Source organism: Carassius auratus, unplaced genomic scaffold (assembly GCF_003368295.1).
Source record: "Carassius auratus strain Wakin unplaced genomic scaffold, ASM336829v1 scaf_tig00217152, whole genome shotgun sequence".
Taxonomy (NCBI): Eukaryota; Metazoa; Chordata; class Actinopteri; order Cypriniformes; family Cyprinidae; genus Carassius; species Carassius auratus.
The window spans coordinates 199,628-216,578 of NW_020528918.1; the positions used below are offsets into that span (position 1 = coordinate 199,628).

At 38.3% G+C, this 16,951-nt stretch overlaps 1 protein-coding gene across 2 annotated transcripts in view; it reads left to right on the top strand.

Moving 5' to 3' along the window:
* dnah5 (dynein, axonemal, heavy chain 5) overlaps nt 1-16,951 on the top strand; it is a 179,193-nt gene that overhangs the window by 73,624 nt on the left and 88,618 nt on the right. For both annotated transcript variants that reach the window (XM_026264930.1, XM_026264931.1), the window contains 6 exons: nt 360-482; nt 1,000-1,213; nt 9,920-10,143; nt 14,209-14,392; nt 14,751-14,923; nt 15,269-15,399. In XM_026264930.1, the coding sequence (XP_026120715.1) occupies nt 360-482; nt 1,000-1,213; nt 9,920-10,143; nt 14,209-14,392; nt 14,751-14,923; nt 15,269-15,399 (1,049 nt within the window). The remainder of the gene's footprint in view (nt 1-359; nt 483-999; nt 1,214-9,919; nt 10,144-14,208; nt 14,393-14,750; nt 14,924-15,268; nt 15,400-16,951) is intronic.

The window sequence follows — 16,951 nt, forward strand, 5'->3', positions numbered from 1 at the left end:
GTCCAACTTCTCTAACCATTAGTCTACTGTAATATGGGACAGTAGTGTGAAATGTATATACGTTATCAGCATTATAGTGTATTTGCATGTAAAACACATGTAAAAAGTGTTATCTTTTGGGCAATGTAAGACAAAAAAAAAAAAAAAATACTGAAAGCATCAGTCTGGGTAGCAATCCCTAGACTCTGATGTTAAGGGTTATTTAGCCTGGCTAATGGTTCCATCATATATCCTGCTTCATCACTGACTATTGTGTTATTGATACAAATTTCATCTGTGCTTCCTTATTAATAAGTAGCTGTTATATGTGTTTGTGTGTATTTACATGTTTATGACTTTCTGTTGCTGGGACTTTTTAGCGTTCTGTGGAGAGTTATGTAGATAAAAGAATGGGAACCACTTACGGCCCTCCGGCAGGGAAAAAAATGTCCATCTTTATTGACGACATCAATATGCCTGTGATCAACGATTGGGGTGACCAGGTAAGAAACTGCATATGAGAAAAGCTGCTTAATAGTTTCTTTAAGATGCGTGATGTAACACACTATTTATTTAATTGTTTTATTTTTTTTTTATTTTTTTTTTTATGTTGTTTAATTCCCAAGAAGCACAGGTGAATTCAACAGTTTCTAGATTTACCTGTATTATATTCACTAACCACCCAAAATATATATTTTAAGGTCTACCTGTGCTGTTACAGGCAAATAGGTCTCCTTTATATTGGAATGAAGTTTATTATTCACAAAATTCAGCATTGCTTGGCTTGACATTATTTTGTTTAAAGGAGACAGTTGTGTAAATTTTCTCTTAGACATGTCAGCAGTCATTTATCAAATTATGATATAATAAATTGTGATTATAAATCGAGACACTTGATTTGCATAATTCCTTTTTTAGTGCACTGGTGCTAAAACATCTATTTCTCAACAGTACTCTCTATTCGCCAAGTTTGAAAAAAAAAAAAAAAATGTTAACAGAGCCCATTTACTTTCTTCACAGGTGACCAATGAGATAGTTCGGCAGCTTATGGAGCAAAATGGCTTCTTTAACCTGGAGAAACCAGGAGAGTTCACCAACATTGTGGATATCCAATTCTTGGCAGCTATGATTCATCCTGGAGGGGGACGAAATGACATCCCCCAGAGACTGAAGAGACAGTTTTCTATTTTCAACTGTAGTCTTCCTTCCAATGCCTCCATAGACAAGATTTTTGGTGAGTATTTTGGTCTCAAAATTGTAGCAGTAACATGAAATAACAGACAAAGAGTGAAAACCAGAAGTGCATAAGTGATATTTTGGCTGAAATGGAGGAATATCAAATGAAAGCTCTCGATGATCTCATTGTACTCCAAAAAGGACAATTGAATTCATAATAATTTTGGAGTTATTCATCAGAAACCAAAAGACTTAACACTGAAAATACCAAGTCAGTTGGTGCCAAAAGGGGGTAACTACACTTTCACCACTTTGGCATTGAGAAATGTATGGAGGGTAAAGCTGGTGGATAACACGTGGATCAAAATGACTGACACAACAAGTAAGCCTGGTTGGTCAACCATGAGAAGACAGCAGTTTTAGCTACGGAAGATATATTATCAAGCTTACTTTGTGACAACGAGCTGGATGATGATGGAGAACATTAAAATATCCAGCATTCAATGTCAATTCAATTCAATTCAATGTCACACTCAATGAGGTGTAGCTAGCTAGCCGGTAGTTACCAATAACTTACATTTTAATGATATATCATAGAGGCACTCAGTTACAGCTTAGCTACAAGAGAGAATGCAGAGAAGGGATTATTATCATTACTGTTGTTAATATTAATAAGTCATCTAATTCATTACTTCAATATCACTGATGTTGATATTATGCCAATGGTGTTTACTATCATAATGTTAACAAAAACCTAGTAAAATTGTAATATACTAGAGTTGCAACTAACGATTATTTTTTTCTGTCGACTAATCTAACGATTATTTTTTCGATTAGTCGACTACTCTAACGATTATTTTTATTAAAATAAATAATTAATCTAATGTTCTTTTTTGATTAGCTAATGAATCCTTTGGATAACTTTACAAAAAAATATGAGTACAACTTCTAATATAATATTTCAACCTTTATTCATTATCAACCAATGTGGTTGAAGTTTTTACAGTATACAAAAATAAAGAGGCAAAGAAAATTATTTTACTATGGTAAATAGGAGTTTACAATAGCGCTTATAATTAAACCACAGTAGCCACAAATGTACAGTTGTCTGAGACGTCATGAAATGTTCTTTAGCATCACAAAACAAAAAATGTAGTCAGGGTTCTGCTATGGTTTAGCATGGTTTCCAGAGATCTGGAGCTGATTCTGGGTAGCTCGGTGGTCTGTGACTGTTGTCTCGCGGCGCGCTGTCTTTTAAGGGGCCGTCCACATATCGCGTCTTTTGCACGTTCAAGTTTGTTATTTCCAATGTAGGCGTGCGGTATGCGCGCTCATAATGGAACATCTCAACTTTTCAGAATGCCGCAAGCGCACCGCGGGTCATGGAATAAGAACTAACCAATCAGCTTCATCCTTTCCCGTAACAACGTTGAAAGCTCAGCTAAGATGAAGGAACTGCTAATCATAGCTGTATTTGGATTGCCATTTTGAAATAAATTTAGTAGCAGAGCTACTGCAAGCAATTTTTAGTGCTGTAAATCCATTTATCCTTTGCTGAAATTTCCGCGTCTTCATGGAGAGAGCATGTCATGGTTGCTTAGCAACGGCAGACCTCCCAGGAGCACAACTACCCGAGCGCTTTGGAAAGAAGGAGAAAGCGGCCCGACTAGCGTTTTCCATGCATTTTTAGGCGCGATATGTGAATGGCCCCTAAAGCATGTTCGAAACCCGCGCCAACACAGACTTACTTTTTTTATTTTATCCTTACTTCAGCTGCTACGGGTGATCATACCAATAACTTGTAATCTTTACAAGAATATCAGAATCATGCAATGAGCAAGTCTTCATTTATTGGACACTTAATAATTTCACATCAGTTTGTACTTTTAGAATCGCCGAATCTGGTGCGGTCGTTCCATCACATCTGCAGCAGAGACCTGAACCAGGAAGTTGGTCACCAGATAACATGGTAACCAGTTAAACTGTAACACTGGAGAGCACCAGGATGTTTTCCTCTGAAGTGCTCGTGCATCGCAGTTGTGCTGCCGTGGTACACCATATCGGTTTTTCAAAGGGAACAAATGGCCATTTTATTTGGCCTCCGTTTGAAGTATTCCCAAACTTTTGATAACAGTGGTTTCTGTTTTTGTGATAGAATGAAACTTTCTCCATTCCCAGTATGCCATTAGGCGAGATGTAAACAGTGTGACACATCAACGCATTTCACGCACGTCTACGTATTTTTGTAGTTGACGCGTCGTTGCAGCACTATAATATACTGTATTAAAATACATTTGTCATACTAGTTCACTCTAAAATAATCTATATACTTATAAATATACAAATAATAATTACACTTTATTTGGAGTACTACTTTTGCACAATGGACATTTCTCAATATTTAGCATAAAATGTTCAAGTTTAAGTCTGCTTTATTGTCAATTCTTCCACATGTACATTACATACATACAGAGAATCTAAATTGCATTACTCTCAGACCCCCGGTGCACACAGATAACATTAACAGTAAAGCCTAAAAATCTAGATCAAAATATGAAATGTAGATACAACTATACAATAAGGGAATGTTAAAAAAGACATATAATAAAATTAAAAATAAAGTTAAATTAAGCAGCGCAGGGCAAAAGGCAGATAGAGTGCAAATCAATGAAGTGAACAACAGTGCAGATAAAATAATTTTTAGTGCAAAAACAAAAGCTTATTAAGTCTGATTAAAGTGACAAAGAGCTCAAGAGCAGTTATTTTATTTAACTGACTGATGAGGTAGTGGAATGATGTCAGTTCCATGGAGAATGAGGTAGTGAGCAGACCAATGCTGCACAAAGTGACTGGTGCATGTCATCGTATATTAGTGGGGTCTGGGGGGTTCATAGTTCATAGTTCATAGATCATAGTTCATGGTGCCTGGGGCAAAAGAGGGGAGGTGGGGCAAGTTCGGGAGTGAGTTCAGCTTCCTGACAGCCTGGTGGACGAAGCTGTGTTTCAGTCTGCTGGTCCTGGCCTGGAGATTCCGCAGTCTCCTCCCTGATAGTAGCAGGCTGAAGAAGCTGTGTGATGGGTGGGAGTGATCACCTGCGATGCAGAGGGCTTTGCGGGTAAGACGGGTTGCATAAAATTCCTGGACAGAGGGGAGAGAGACACCAATGATCTTCTCAGCTGCTCTCACTATGCGTTGCAGGCGCCATACCACACAGTGATGCAGCTCGACAGGATGCTCTCAGTGGTGCCTCTGTAGAAGGTGTACATGATGGGGGGTGTGGCTCTGGCTCTCGTCAGTTTGCGGAGGAAGTAGAGATGCTGATTTGATTTCTTGGCCAGTGCTGCTGTGTTTTCACTCCAGGAGAGGTCCTCTGTGATGTGCACACCCAGGAACTTGGTGCTGCTCACTCTCTCCACTGTCGCACCATTGATGGTCGGAGAAACGTGCTGAGTGTGCGCTCTCCTGAAGTCAACAATAATCTCCTTCATCTTCTTCACGTTCAGAGAGAGATTGTTGTCACTGCACCACCCGGCCAGGCAGCTCACCTCGCTCCTGTAGTTTGTCTCATCTTTGTTGCTAATGAGACCCACCACAGTCGTGTCATCTGCAAACTTCATAAAAAGGTTGGAGTTGTGTGATGGTGTGCAGTCATTCAGATGGTGTGCTGAACTGAAGTCAATGAACAGCATTATGATATATGAGTCCTTTTTGTCCAGATGTGTGAGTGCTGAGTGGAGGGTAGTGGAGATGGCATCATCGGTCAAGCGGTTGGACCGATATGCAAACCTGTTTCAGTGAACACAAAAACACAACAGTCTCTTACAGTCCTCTGAGTTGAGCGTAGTAATCGAATGTAGTCCAGTTTATTGTCCAACAAGCATATGTTAGCCAGTACGATGGTGGGGATAGATGGCTTGTGTGGGTTAGCCGTTAGCCTAGCCCGGATACCTCCGTGCTTACTCCTCTTCTCCTTCCTCTCACACCGCTTGTGGTGCCTCCACTGTGGGCGAGATGCATTAGTGGGGGTCGGTGGTGGTGAAGGCCTCCATAGCAGACCGAGATCCCGTAGCTGTTCCGCGGAGTTAAACTGTAAAAATATGGTTCTGTCGACATCGAGCAGAAACTCGCGACTGTATGCGCGCTTACAGACAGGTAGACACGATGACAACATACAAAAACTCTGGGACTCACAAGACATAAAACACAAAAACACCATTCTGTCGGGACAGAGAGAAGCCGTGGTAGATTAATGACATGTTTTAATGTCATTAATGATGAGGATTGTATGGTCTTTGAATAATATTTAAATGCAAGATATTTAAATTGCACCTAAACTATACTTGCAATAGTTCCACTTTTAAAACAGTCGAATCTAGTTCAGTACAGTAGGTGGACAACCAGAATGGGTAATACCGCTCGTGTACCGCCACCACAGGGCCGCTGCGTTTACTGCAAGTCAGTCGCGTATAAAAATCATTTGCAAAACTACCGCCAGATGGTGCAAAGGACGGATTGTGAACTGAATGTAATTGTAAAAATGTTGGTTAGTAAAATGAGATGAAAGGATGAAGTAAAACAACAATAACATTATAATAAAACATTGTAACATCCCTAAAAACATTAGAACATTTACAGTCAGTTCATTTCAAAATGTGGCATAGTCTTAGGCTACAGTCTACACATCAAAAAGGAAAAGAAAGTTCCTTACACAAAGGCTCTTATGGATGCTATTGTTATTAAACAGTCATTACATATATATATATATATATATATATACACATGAATTAAAAGCTAAATATTTTAATTGCGGTTCATTCTTTGTTAAAAAAATAATAATAATCTTCAGGTTCCATTTGCATAGCCAAATGAGAATGGCCCAGCATTTACAAATAATTCTTATTAACTCTGTTATGATTTTTCAAACTGCTAACACTTTGCATTTTTGAATTATGCCTTTACTCTGAGACCAAAAATTGTGAATTGTGACTTTGATCGCGCTGGTGCCTCAAGCACATATTCATTGGAAACAGCAGCCATTCACCGATCCATTCGGCACAACCAGAGGGCCACTGGCATATTTTTGCTCATTATGATTTTTTTTTTTTTGCCGATACTGAAACACGTGTGAAATACAAAGCCTATTTTACCTAATGAATAAGAGTTGAGCTTCAAATGGGCAACATCACAAATATGGAAACGTTTTGGATTTGTCACGAGTGAGAGGGTGTAACGATGGAAATAAGCAAGGAAGCAAATGCAAGTGTAAAGATGATTTAATAGGTAGTAGCACAGATGGTCAGAGAATAAACAGACAAGACAACCGGATGGAGATATGTAAGGTCACTGGTGGCCAGGGAGTAGATGTGGAACCGGACAGCAGGAGAGCGTGACACAGGGACTGAGATGGGCGATCCTGTGATGACGTGAGGAAACACAGTGTGTCCAGGAGTGGAGCGATCCAGTGTTTGAAGAACAGGAAAGATCAAGGACGAGAAACCAGGAACGAACGTGTGAAATTTCAACAACAATCTGACAAACACAAAACAAAAGACAGGGCAATAAATAGGGAGCAGGAAATGAATGGCAGCTGTCGCTGAAGGATAAATTAACGGTGTCCATAGCAGGTACCCAACTCCTCTCCTCCGGACCGTAACCTTCCCAGTCCACCAAGTACTGGAATCCTTGTCAAACGATTTACCAAATAAGTGGGTTCCCCAGTCGCGGATTAATGCGGGAGTAAAACACAGGTTTGATTTTGGATACATGAAAGGCAGAATTAATTATCTTGTACAGTAGAGGAAGTTTGAGGCGGCCTGTCACCGGACTAATGATCTTGGTGACAGGGAACGGGCCAATAAATTCCAGACCAGGAAAAACTGGTGGCTGGTAACCTATACTGCACTCAAACGGAGAGAGGCCCGTGGATGACACTGGTAACAAATTAATTGTGTACTCAACCATAGAGCGTTGTTGGCTCCAGGATGAAGGATTCCTGGATACCAAACATTGCAACATTCTGTCCAAATCTTGGTTGGCACACTCGGACTGGCCATCGCTTTGGGGATGAAAACCCGAAGACAAGCTAACCGTGGCTCCCAATAATTTACAAAACTCTTTAATTTACAAAACTCTATTTATATAGCGCAAACAAAACAAAATACATTGCGTCAAAGCAACTGAACAACATTCATTAGGAAAACAGTGTGTCAATAATGCAAAACGACAGTTAAAGGCAGTTCATCATTGAATTGAGTGATGTCATCTCTCTACAGTTTAAATAGTGTCTGTGCATTCATTTGCAATCAAGTCAACGATATCGCTGTAGATGAAGTGACCCACACTAAGCATGCTAGAGGTGACAGTGGCAAGGAACCAAAACTCCATCGGTGATAGAATGGAGAAAAAAACCTTGGGAGAAACCAGGCTCAGTTGGGGGGGCAGTTCTCCTCTAAACAGATGAAACCAGCAGTTCAATTCCAGGCTGCAACAAAGTTAGATTGTGCAGAAGAATCATCTGTTTCCTGTGGTCTTGTCCTGGTGGTCATCTGAGACCAGGTCTTTACAGGGGATCTGTATCTGGGGCTCTAGTTGTCCTGGTCTCCGCTGTCTTTCAGGGCTGTAGAGGTCCTTTGTAGGTGCTGATCCACCTTCTGGTCTGGATATGTACTGGATTCAGGTGACTGCAGTGACCCTCAGGTGATTGCAGCTTACTCCTGGATGACAAGCCACATTGGAGCAATGACCCCATCGTATCACGTCGGACCGTAACCCCTCCAGAACGAACAACCACTTCGGTGGCTAACCGAAGGCTATCTTGACCTTCGATTCGACCTCCTATTTGAGTGTGAAGATAAGTAATTTCACTGGCAGGGGGCCTGGCGGCGTCCTGGCAGGTACCACTCGTCCAGCCTGCTGCGCGTCTGTGCTTCAGGGGGAGCCCACTCAAGCTGAAGTTCCTCGATGACCTTGGAGAGGATGAAGAGAAGCTTGGCGTCCATCCCAGCTCTGGCGACGATGGGCTCCAGTGACGGTAGGTGGGCAATCACCAACCCAATCCTCCGTTTCAGGAGCCATGAACGACATAGAGTCATCAAGTGGCTCGTCCTCCGGTCCATTGAAAGAGACTAGGTCAATGGCTTCAGCCGAGGGACGCTGCTCTGGGGTTGAGAAAAGGACAGGGGACGGCTCTCTCATTGGAGAGGGTGATTATTATTGGAGCTCATTCAATTCTGGGCACTAAGCCTCTCTTCCCCGCAGTCTTTTTCTGGCCACCTCACGGGAGGAAGAAGACGGGGGAGGGGGTGAGGATCGGGATCGCAGCATGAGGTCTCTCTGAGCGCCACCTAAGCATGGGCTTTTCCCAGGCAGAAGACGCACTCACCATTGCCGTAATCCTCATTAAAATGGGGTTAGAAATCAATCTTTTAGGACGGTGAAAACCGCTGGAAATTGCTCTTCTGTGATCGCAGGAGAATGCTGAGAAGCGGCCGGAAGCGAAAAGCGGGTGGCCCGAGATCGACGCTGAATAGCGTCTGTCTTTGGGAGCGCCGCCGTTGCAGGCGGTCAGTGGTCTCAGCTGATCCGCTGCAGTGCCTCTTCGACAGCAAGAGCTCGTTCCTGTGAAGGCGTTCAGTCGGGATCCAGTGAAGTAAAGTCATCGCTGAAGGAGTGAGATCTGATTTCCTATGGCGATTTGCCTGTTTATATAGCCATTCACCCTGCCCATTTTGGGCAGCCCTGTCATTGTTTTTAAAAAAGTTTACAGATTAAACAAATGACATTGCAGATGAAAAAAGTCTTCAGTATCGAGGAAAAAAATGAGCTTTTCCCCACACACAGTATGAGTGAGGTATCTACAGGGAACTTGAGTTTAAACGTGAGGATGTTTTATTAGTCAGTCCATCCTTTAGAGTTTCAATGATTTAGCTAAATCTTGCAGGTTAAATATATCCGTTTCTTGTTTTAATTAGGCCTAAATAATGGGAGCGAAATTATACAGTGCCTCATGTTTTACTAAAATAAAGAAAATAATTTATAAAACACGCAAGCCTAGCTCAATAAAATAAGCTACCACTTTTAATGCTCCGATGCAAAGTAAACCACAATTTATTTTGAATAATATAACACATAATTAATGTTATATAAATAATACTGCACACCTAGCCTATCAAATGTGTCAAATCTAAAATATGGTGTAGAGAAAATATAAGCACAGGCTCATAGGCTTGACATTTATCCTTGAATTCGTTCTAAGAAATGCACATAACTTCATAAGGACTAAACTTTCATCTGTGAATATTAAATATTTTTAAAAAAGGTTGTCCTGTAAAGTTGTTCAAATGTCACTTATGCCACTCTTACCCCTCAATTTATCAGTATTCAGCCCACTACAAAATTTAGTCCAAATTGAAATCTTATTCTAAATAGGACAGTATTTTGCTCTTTGTGATCGTGTCATTGTTTCCTTTTTCAAATCTTTGCAATTGACAGTCTTGGCTGTCAACAGCTTTGCTTAAGCAGAACCATATTTGTAATTGCATATTATTCTGTCTATGGGTTCTCTCTCTGTCTGTCTGAAAGCCTGAATCTTTATATGGAGCAAGAATCTTTATATATCTTTATATTCAGCTCAGTATTCTATCATTCAGAAAGGTCACATTTGCTCATTCTGTCCATCACTTTTGTGAATTTCCTGTCTGTTAAGTATAATCCAATCCTTTCTTATTCACTTTATTATGCTTTTTTCATATTTTGCTGCCACAGGTGTGATAGGTACTGGTCATTTCTGTTCCCGTCGGGGATTTTCAGAAGAAGTACGCAATACAGTGGTCAGGCTGGTTCCACTGACCCGAAAACTATGGCAAATGACAAAGGTTAAAATGCTGCCCACTCCCGCCAACTTCCACTACATTTTTAACCTTCGTGACCTCTCCCGCATCTGGCAGGGAATGCTCAGCGTGACTGCAGAGGTTATTAGCTCGTCTGATGTGAGTAGACCTGTATTTTCGATCTTATTCAGACTCTTAATGAACAATCTGAATGGAATTTCAGTAACATAAGATTACAGTTTTATACCATGTTAAGCAAGTTGTATGGACGTATGGATGTATTACCTTTAATTGCCATCCATTTGTCCATTCTTCCAAGGTTTTGATTGAGATTCCATTTAGTAATTCTGATTCCTAAACTGATCCCTTAATTCCATTAATTATTATTTATTTTATAACATATAATATTTTACTTGTAGTAACATGTTGTAATAAAGATTTGTTGTTATTATTATTAATATTATTAAAATTTTATTACAACAAACAATGTGATGAATTGCAGAGGAACAATCATTCAGTAATTATATTGATTTAAATCTCACAAGCATAAGTATAATAAATGAATCAATTAATCAGTCTTTTTGAATATTTTTTTTGGGAGGGAGAGAGAGAGAGAGAGAGAGAGAGAGAGAGATTTGTTTACATTAACAGTTAACATGAACTTCTATTATGTTTTTATTACTGACAACAATAAACAATGCAACCATGTGCATGTGTGTGTATATATATATATATATATATATATATATATATATATATATATATATATATATATATATATATAAAAACCAGTGACACAAGTCGGCAGCACAACTTTCGAGCAAAATGAGTAAGAAGCGTTTTTTATTTGTAAAAAAAATGGTGATTTTCGTTTTTTTTGCAGAAACTGTTAGTTGAGATCACGAAGAGGCCTCTCCGTGTTTGAGATAGCAGTATTGGTATATTAAAAAGCGTACATTTTGAGGTTGAAATCGGCTTGTTTTACAGAGCATGCAGTAGGGGTGTGTCATTGTCTGTGTATTTCCATACTGGAAAAGCCGGCTTTTGTCTCTTTTGTTATTGCCCCCACCCTCCAAGGGAAGCGTGGCTACTTATTATGCAGCACTCTGGCCGGCTCTAGCTGATATCAAATTCAATGAAGATGGACAAAACTACTATGGTACCTCAGCGTTTCACAGACACCCTGTGACATGACTGGTTACATGAGCCTAAGCTCTTTTCAATAGAATCCATTTTCTTACTTTTTAGCTTTTTTGAGTGTCTACCTTCAAATGGCCACAACTTTCAGAATCTGTGAATAACTCAAAATGCCCCAGAACCGACTTGTGTCCCTACTTTCAGTGACTGGTCACATACCTACACTGTTAAAAATCGCTGTAAAAAAACGGCCAAATTTCGACAGTAAAATACTGTTTTTCATTAAAACAGTGCATTCTGGGTAATATTCATCGTTTTCGAGAAGTAGCCTGCTGCTATATATCGTAAAATTAACAACGTTCAAAGTCGACATCAGCGTCTGTGTTTCAAATCACACCCTACACCCTCATTCACTATCCCCTACATGAGTTTACTAATATAGTCCACCTGACAGAGAGAATGAACACTAATGAGTGAATTCAGACACTGATCAACAGCTGCTGTTAATGAGTAGAATCACTGAAGAAAAAAAAAACATAACAAGACAAACACATGAAATACAACTGACTTCAGCCACAGCCTTAGATGAAATCAACTGAAGATTTAAACGATCAACAAACAGCTTCACCAACTTCACACATTACTAACCAGACTGACTTTATTTCTGTCAGATCAGAGAACAGAGATCAAAAGATCTTATTGAGAATTAAAGAGATTTAGATGATAATGTTACTGTTTCGTTTGACATAACCATTGTGGAGATCAGTGTTTGCTTTAGTTTGGCTCCTGATCATTGACTTTTGCACTTTACATTTTGTTTTATTGCTGTATTTGTATCTTTATGATGCATCTGTTACAGCAGTATTAATTTTGATAGTCAAGTGATTATGGTTGTTTCTAACAGGCATGATCTACTAGACTTAAAGTGTTGCTATAATAATCAAATATTAATTTGGTGTTGAAATATTTGAGTGAATGACACTTCAATTTTGTAAGATTGAAAAGTAGTGTGATAACCAGTATTTATGGATTTAACGACTAGTTTTAGTTAAAAAGTATTTCGGCCAGCAGTCCCCACAACACTCAAAGAGAGAAATCAACAATCAGCATATGAATCTCAACAATGGTGACAATCAAAAGATTCATGATGCAATGCATGCTGGGTACCAGCACAGGATAAAACTCATCCATGATTCCCAGCATGCATTGCGGCATGAATAAATTATGCCCCTGAATTGTTCACTTATTTTCTTGAATTCTTATGTGCTTATAATTTTGCATTTGTTTTAAGTTTTAGTAGCATGTGTTGTGATGTTCAGAACTGATCTGTTCATTTATTTTGTGGATTGTCACCATTGTTGTGATTCATACGCTGATTCTTGATATTTCTGTCTAAATTTCAGCAAAGGTTTTTTTTTTTATTTATTATGAGTGACATTTTCTTAACAGTCTTTCATAACTTATGGCTCAGCAGTGTTCCTTCTCATGCTGTAGTATCAATATTCAATAAGAGAAGAGATACAGGATTAGATCAGAAATAATAGTATTTTTTCTTGTCAATCTATAAACAACAATATCAGATTTTTTTTCTTCTGTGTACTTTTGTTTTGCTATAACAGGTTCCAAAGGCGCATTGTTACAGCATGAAAAAAAAAAAACCTTAGTTGTTGAAAAGTCACGTTCAAGAGCCCAACTAAAGCAAACACTGATCTCCATCATGGTAGTGAAAAAAACACCTAAACCTATTTAACTCTCCATAAGTTCTTCTGTAGACATCTGACAGAAATAAAGTCAGTCTGGTTAGTATTGTGAATCTGGTGAAGCTGTTTTAGTAGTTGTTTAATCAGATCTTGAGAGATTTGATGTATTCTTTTATTCAGTTGATTTCATCTAAGGCTGTGGCTGAAGTCATTTGTAGTTCTTGTGTTTCTCTTTCCTTCAGTGATTCTGCAGGTGTTTATCACTAATGCTCAATCATCAATTAATCACCGAATTATCTCATTAACTTCACTGATTCAGTGTTACTCTAACACTCTGTAGTGTGCACACATTATAAGTGTTCATTTAAAACTGAGGATTTTCTTGTGGGGTTTAAAGGGTTAAAGATTTAAGATGAAGAAAAAACAGAATGAAACATAATTTAACAGTAATAAACTGTAATTAATTTACAGGAAACAAACTGTAGAAAAACAGTTATTTACTGGCACCCCTGCTGCCAGTAAATAACTGTTTTTCTACTGTTTCTTGCCGTAAATTAATGGTTGCCAGCAAAAAAAGTGTTTTTCTACAGTTTTTTGCCGTCAAGTCAAGGAAAAACAGTAATATACTGTAAAATGTAAACGTCAGATTTACCAAATGAAAAAAAAGTTAATTTAACTAAAATATTTGTGAACATCCATAGAAAAAAAATTAGGCAAAGTCATACACTGATAATGAGAGTAAATACTGAACTTGACTGTATTAATGTGTGTTTGCACAAGAGAGATCTGTTAGTTGTGTAGTTTCGTTGTTCACCATTGTGCTGGAGAGTAGAGCCTGTGCTTCAGTCAATGATGAGCCACAAATTCTGATTTTCTGCTGCTTTATATAAAGGCAGTAAATGTGGAGTCGCTGATACAGTGGTGATCTCTGTGTTAACTACTTCAGCACATACATGTGTAATACAGCTGACAAGGAGCTGCAGTGATTTGAGTAAAAGTCATGTATTTAGTTACTTTATTACTGCACATTAAGTGTAAGAAATATTCCTTCTCAGTGGACTCAAATGAAATAAGTTCATAGTACTAACATCGTAGGAATGCTAGTTTAAAAACTCGAACTGTTTGAAGCAGTGGGAGTGGAGTTAATTTCCATGGTAGAATTTACGGTAAAATACTGTTAAAAAATAAGAGTGGTAAAATAATGGTTAAGAGCTGCAAATTAACAGTACTTTACTGGCACCCCTGCTGCCAGAAAATTACTGTTATTTAACGGCAACATTTTTTACAGTGTACATATACATATATATATATTGTTTTTTAATTCCCATATTCTTTCCCAACAAACATTGCTTAAACTGACAAAAATGTGTTTAAAATATTGGTCCAGATATTACTACAGCTCTGGAAGCATGAATGCAAACGTGTTATTGCTGACCGGTTTACTGCCCCAGATGATGTGGTCTGGTTTGACTACACACTGGCCAAGCTGGTGGAAGAAGAACGAATGGTGGTGGAACTTGGGGTGGATTCCTACTTTGTGGACTTTCTCAGAGATGCACCTGAGGCCACAGGTAATGATCAGAAACTAAATATAATGATGGAACTTTTTTTCTATTAAATTTAGTAAAATATTAAGTTACCAGTGTAGGTTCTGTCTAATAAATTTGTTTAGTAGCATTATTCTTTGCTGTTTGTTTAGTACGCAAACCAGAGTAAAAATAACAGGCATAACCAAGATGGTCACCAAAAAACTGACTTGCCTTAAAAGGAACGTCTAATATGGACCTGCCCAAATATTATTTGTATTAATTTGATTTTCATTTAATGCAACAAAAAATTATAAGATTTTTCCTAACATAGCATTTATAGATTGTGCAACTTCCCTTCTGAATTGAAATTAAATATCTAGGACTGATGTATTATATACAGGTGAAGAGCCAGAGGAAACTGATTTCGACATGCCAAAAGTATACGAGCCCATCAAATCCTTTGATAGTCTAATGGAGAGGCTGAACATGTTTTTGAGCCATTATAACGAGAGTATCAGAGGAGCAGGCATGGATATGGTCTTCTTCAGGGATGCCATGATTCATCTGGTTAAGGTACATAGAGGACAGTATCTTACTACACTGACGTCAGTATCTTCCCATTTTATGTAATCATATGAATGTTTTTAGGGCTCATGAAAAAGAAAAGATTAACCTTAATGTATATTAGTATCATTCTAGCATGAAAGAAAAAAATGTTAGTTCTCACAAGAAATTTAGATGTTTCCAATTAATTTTTCATGCTGATGATTACAGGACCCACATATGTCCTACTTTAGAGAAGAATACAAATAAGTACAAATAATTTTCTATATGTAAAGTGTGTGTATAAATGTTTTTCATGGTAATGAGGTTGCATATGTCTCTAAATTTTTTCTCTCTTGCACACTCTTTCCCTAGATATCTCGGATCATCAGGACCCCTCGGGGAAATGCCCTCCTGGTCGGTGTAGGAGGATCTGGAAAACAGAGTCTGACAAGACTAGCATCTTTCATCGCTGGCTACAAGACTTTCCAGATAACACTCACCCGGTGAGTCACCATCACATACTCAATCATTTATAGCCTCTTTATTCTAATTCACATTTCCTCTCCAGATTAACATTTTCTACTGTTATTTGAATAACAGATCTATATCATCACGTCTAGACAAGATTTATAATTTAACGCATTATTGCATAGTAATAACATAGTTATAGCACAGTAATAAACACGTGTCACTGTAAAAGCAGTGCTTTTGTTGTCTATGTTTATGTCAAAAGTCAATAAGAACAATCAGAACAATCTTCATAGATTTTGGTCCACATTGACATGATAGCATGACTTAGTTGCTGCAGATTTGTCGGTTGCACGTCCGTGATATGAATCTCCCATTCCACCACATCCCAAAGCTGCTCTATTGGATTGAGATCTGGTGCCTGTGGAGGCCATTTGAGTAAAGTGAAACAAATTTTCATGTTCAAGAAACCAATCTGAGATGATTTGAGCTTTGTAACAAATCGTGCATTATCTTGCTGGAAGTAGCCATCAGATTATGGGTACACTGTAGTCACAAAGGGATGGACATGGTCAGCAACAATACTGTGGCATTTAAACAAAGGCTGTGGCATTTAAACAATGCTCTATTTTGTACTAAGGGGCCCAAAGTGTGCCAAGAAAATATCCCCCACACCATTACACCACCATCAGCCTGAACCCTTGAGACAAAGGAGGATGGATCCATGCTTTCATGTTCTTTACGCCAAATTCTGACACTACCATCTGAATGTTGCAGCATAAATTGAGACTCATCAGACCAGGCAACATTTTTCCAATCCCTTATTGTCCGATTTTGGTGAGCCTGTGCGAAATGTAATCTCCATTTCCTGTTCTTATCTGACAGGAGTGGCACCCAGTGTGGTTTTCTGCTGCTGTAGCCCATCTGTTTCAGGGTTCGACATGTTGTGCAGTCAGAGATGATATTCTGCATACCTTGGTTGTAAAAATGGTTATTTGAGTTAGTTTTGCCTTTCTATAATCTCTAACCAGTCTGCCCACTCTCCTCTGATCTCTGACATCAAGTTTTTTTCGTCCACACATCTGCTGCTAACTGGATATTTTCTCTTTTTCAGACCATTCTCTGCACACTAAAAAATGTTGGGTTAAAAATAATACAAACTGTAACCAAACTATGGGATGGTAAAGCACCTTCCCATCTGTGGGTTATTCAACCCAATTAATTGGGTTAAAATCCTGTTTGGTTAAAAGTTACCAAACACTTGACTTAATTATTTATATTAATTATCATCAGTATTTGTATTAAAAATTACTTAATACAACTATAATTTGAAATTACTTTGTTGTAAATTACAGATTTTATTTTAATATGCAAATAACAATTTAATGCAAATAAAAAATAATACATTTACTACTATATATATATAAAAAATGGATAGCCTTACCCTCTGTAAGTCGCCTTTATTTATATAGCACTTTAAACAAAATACATTGCGTCAAAGCAACTGAACAACATTCATTAGAAAAACAGTGTGTGAATAATGCAAAATGATAGTTAAAGGCAGTTCATCATTGAATTCAGTGATGT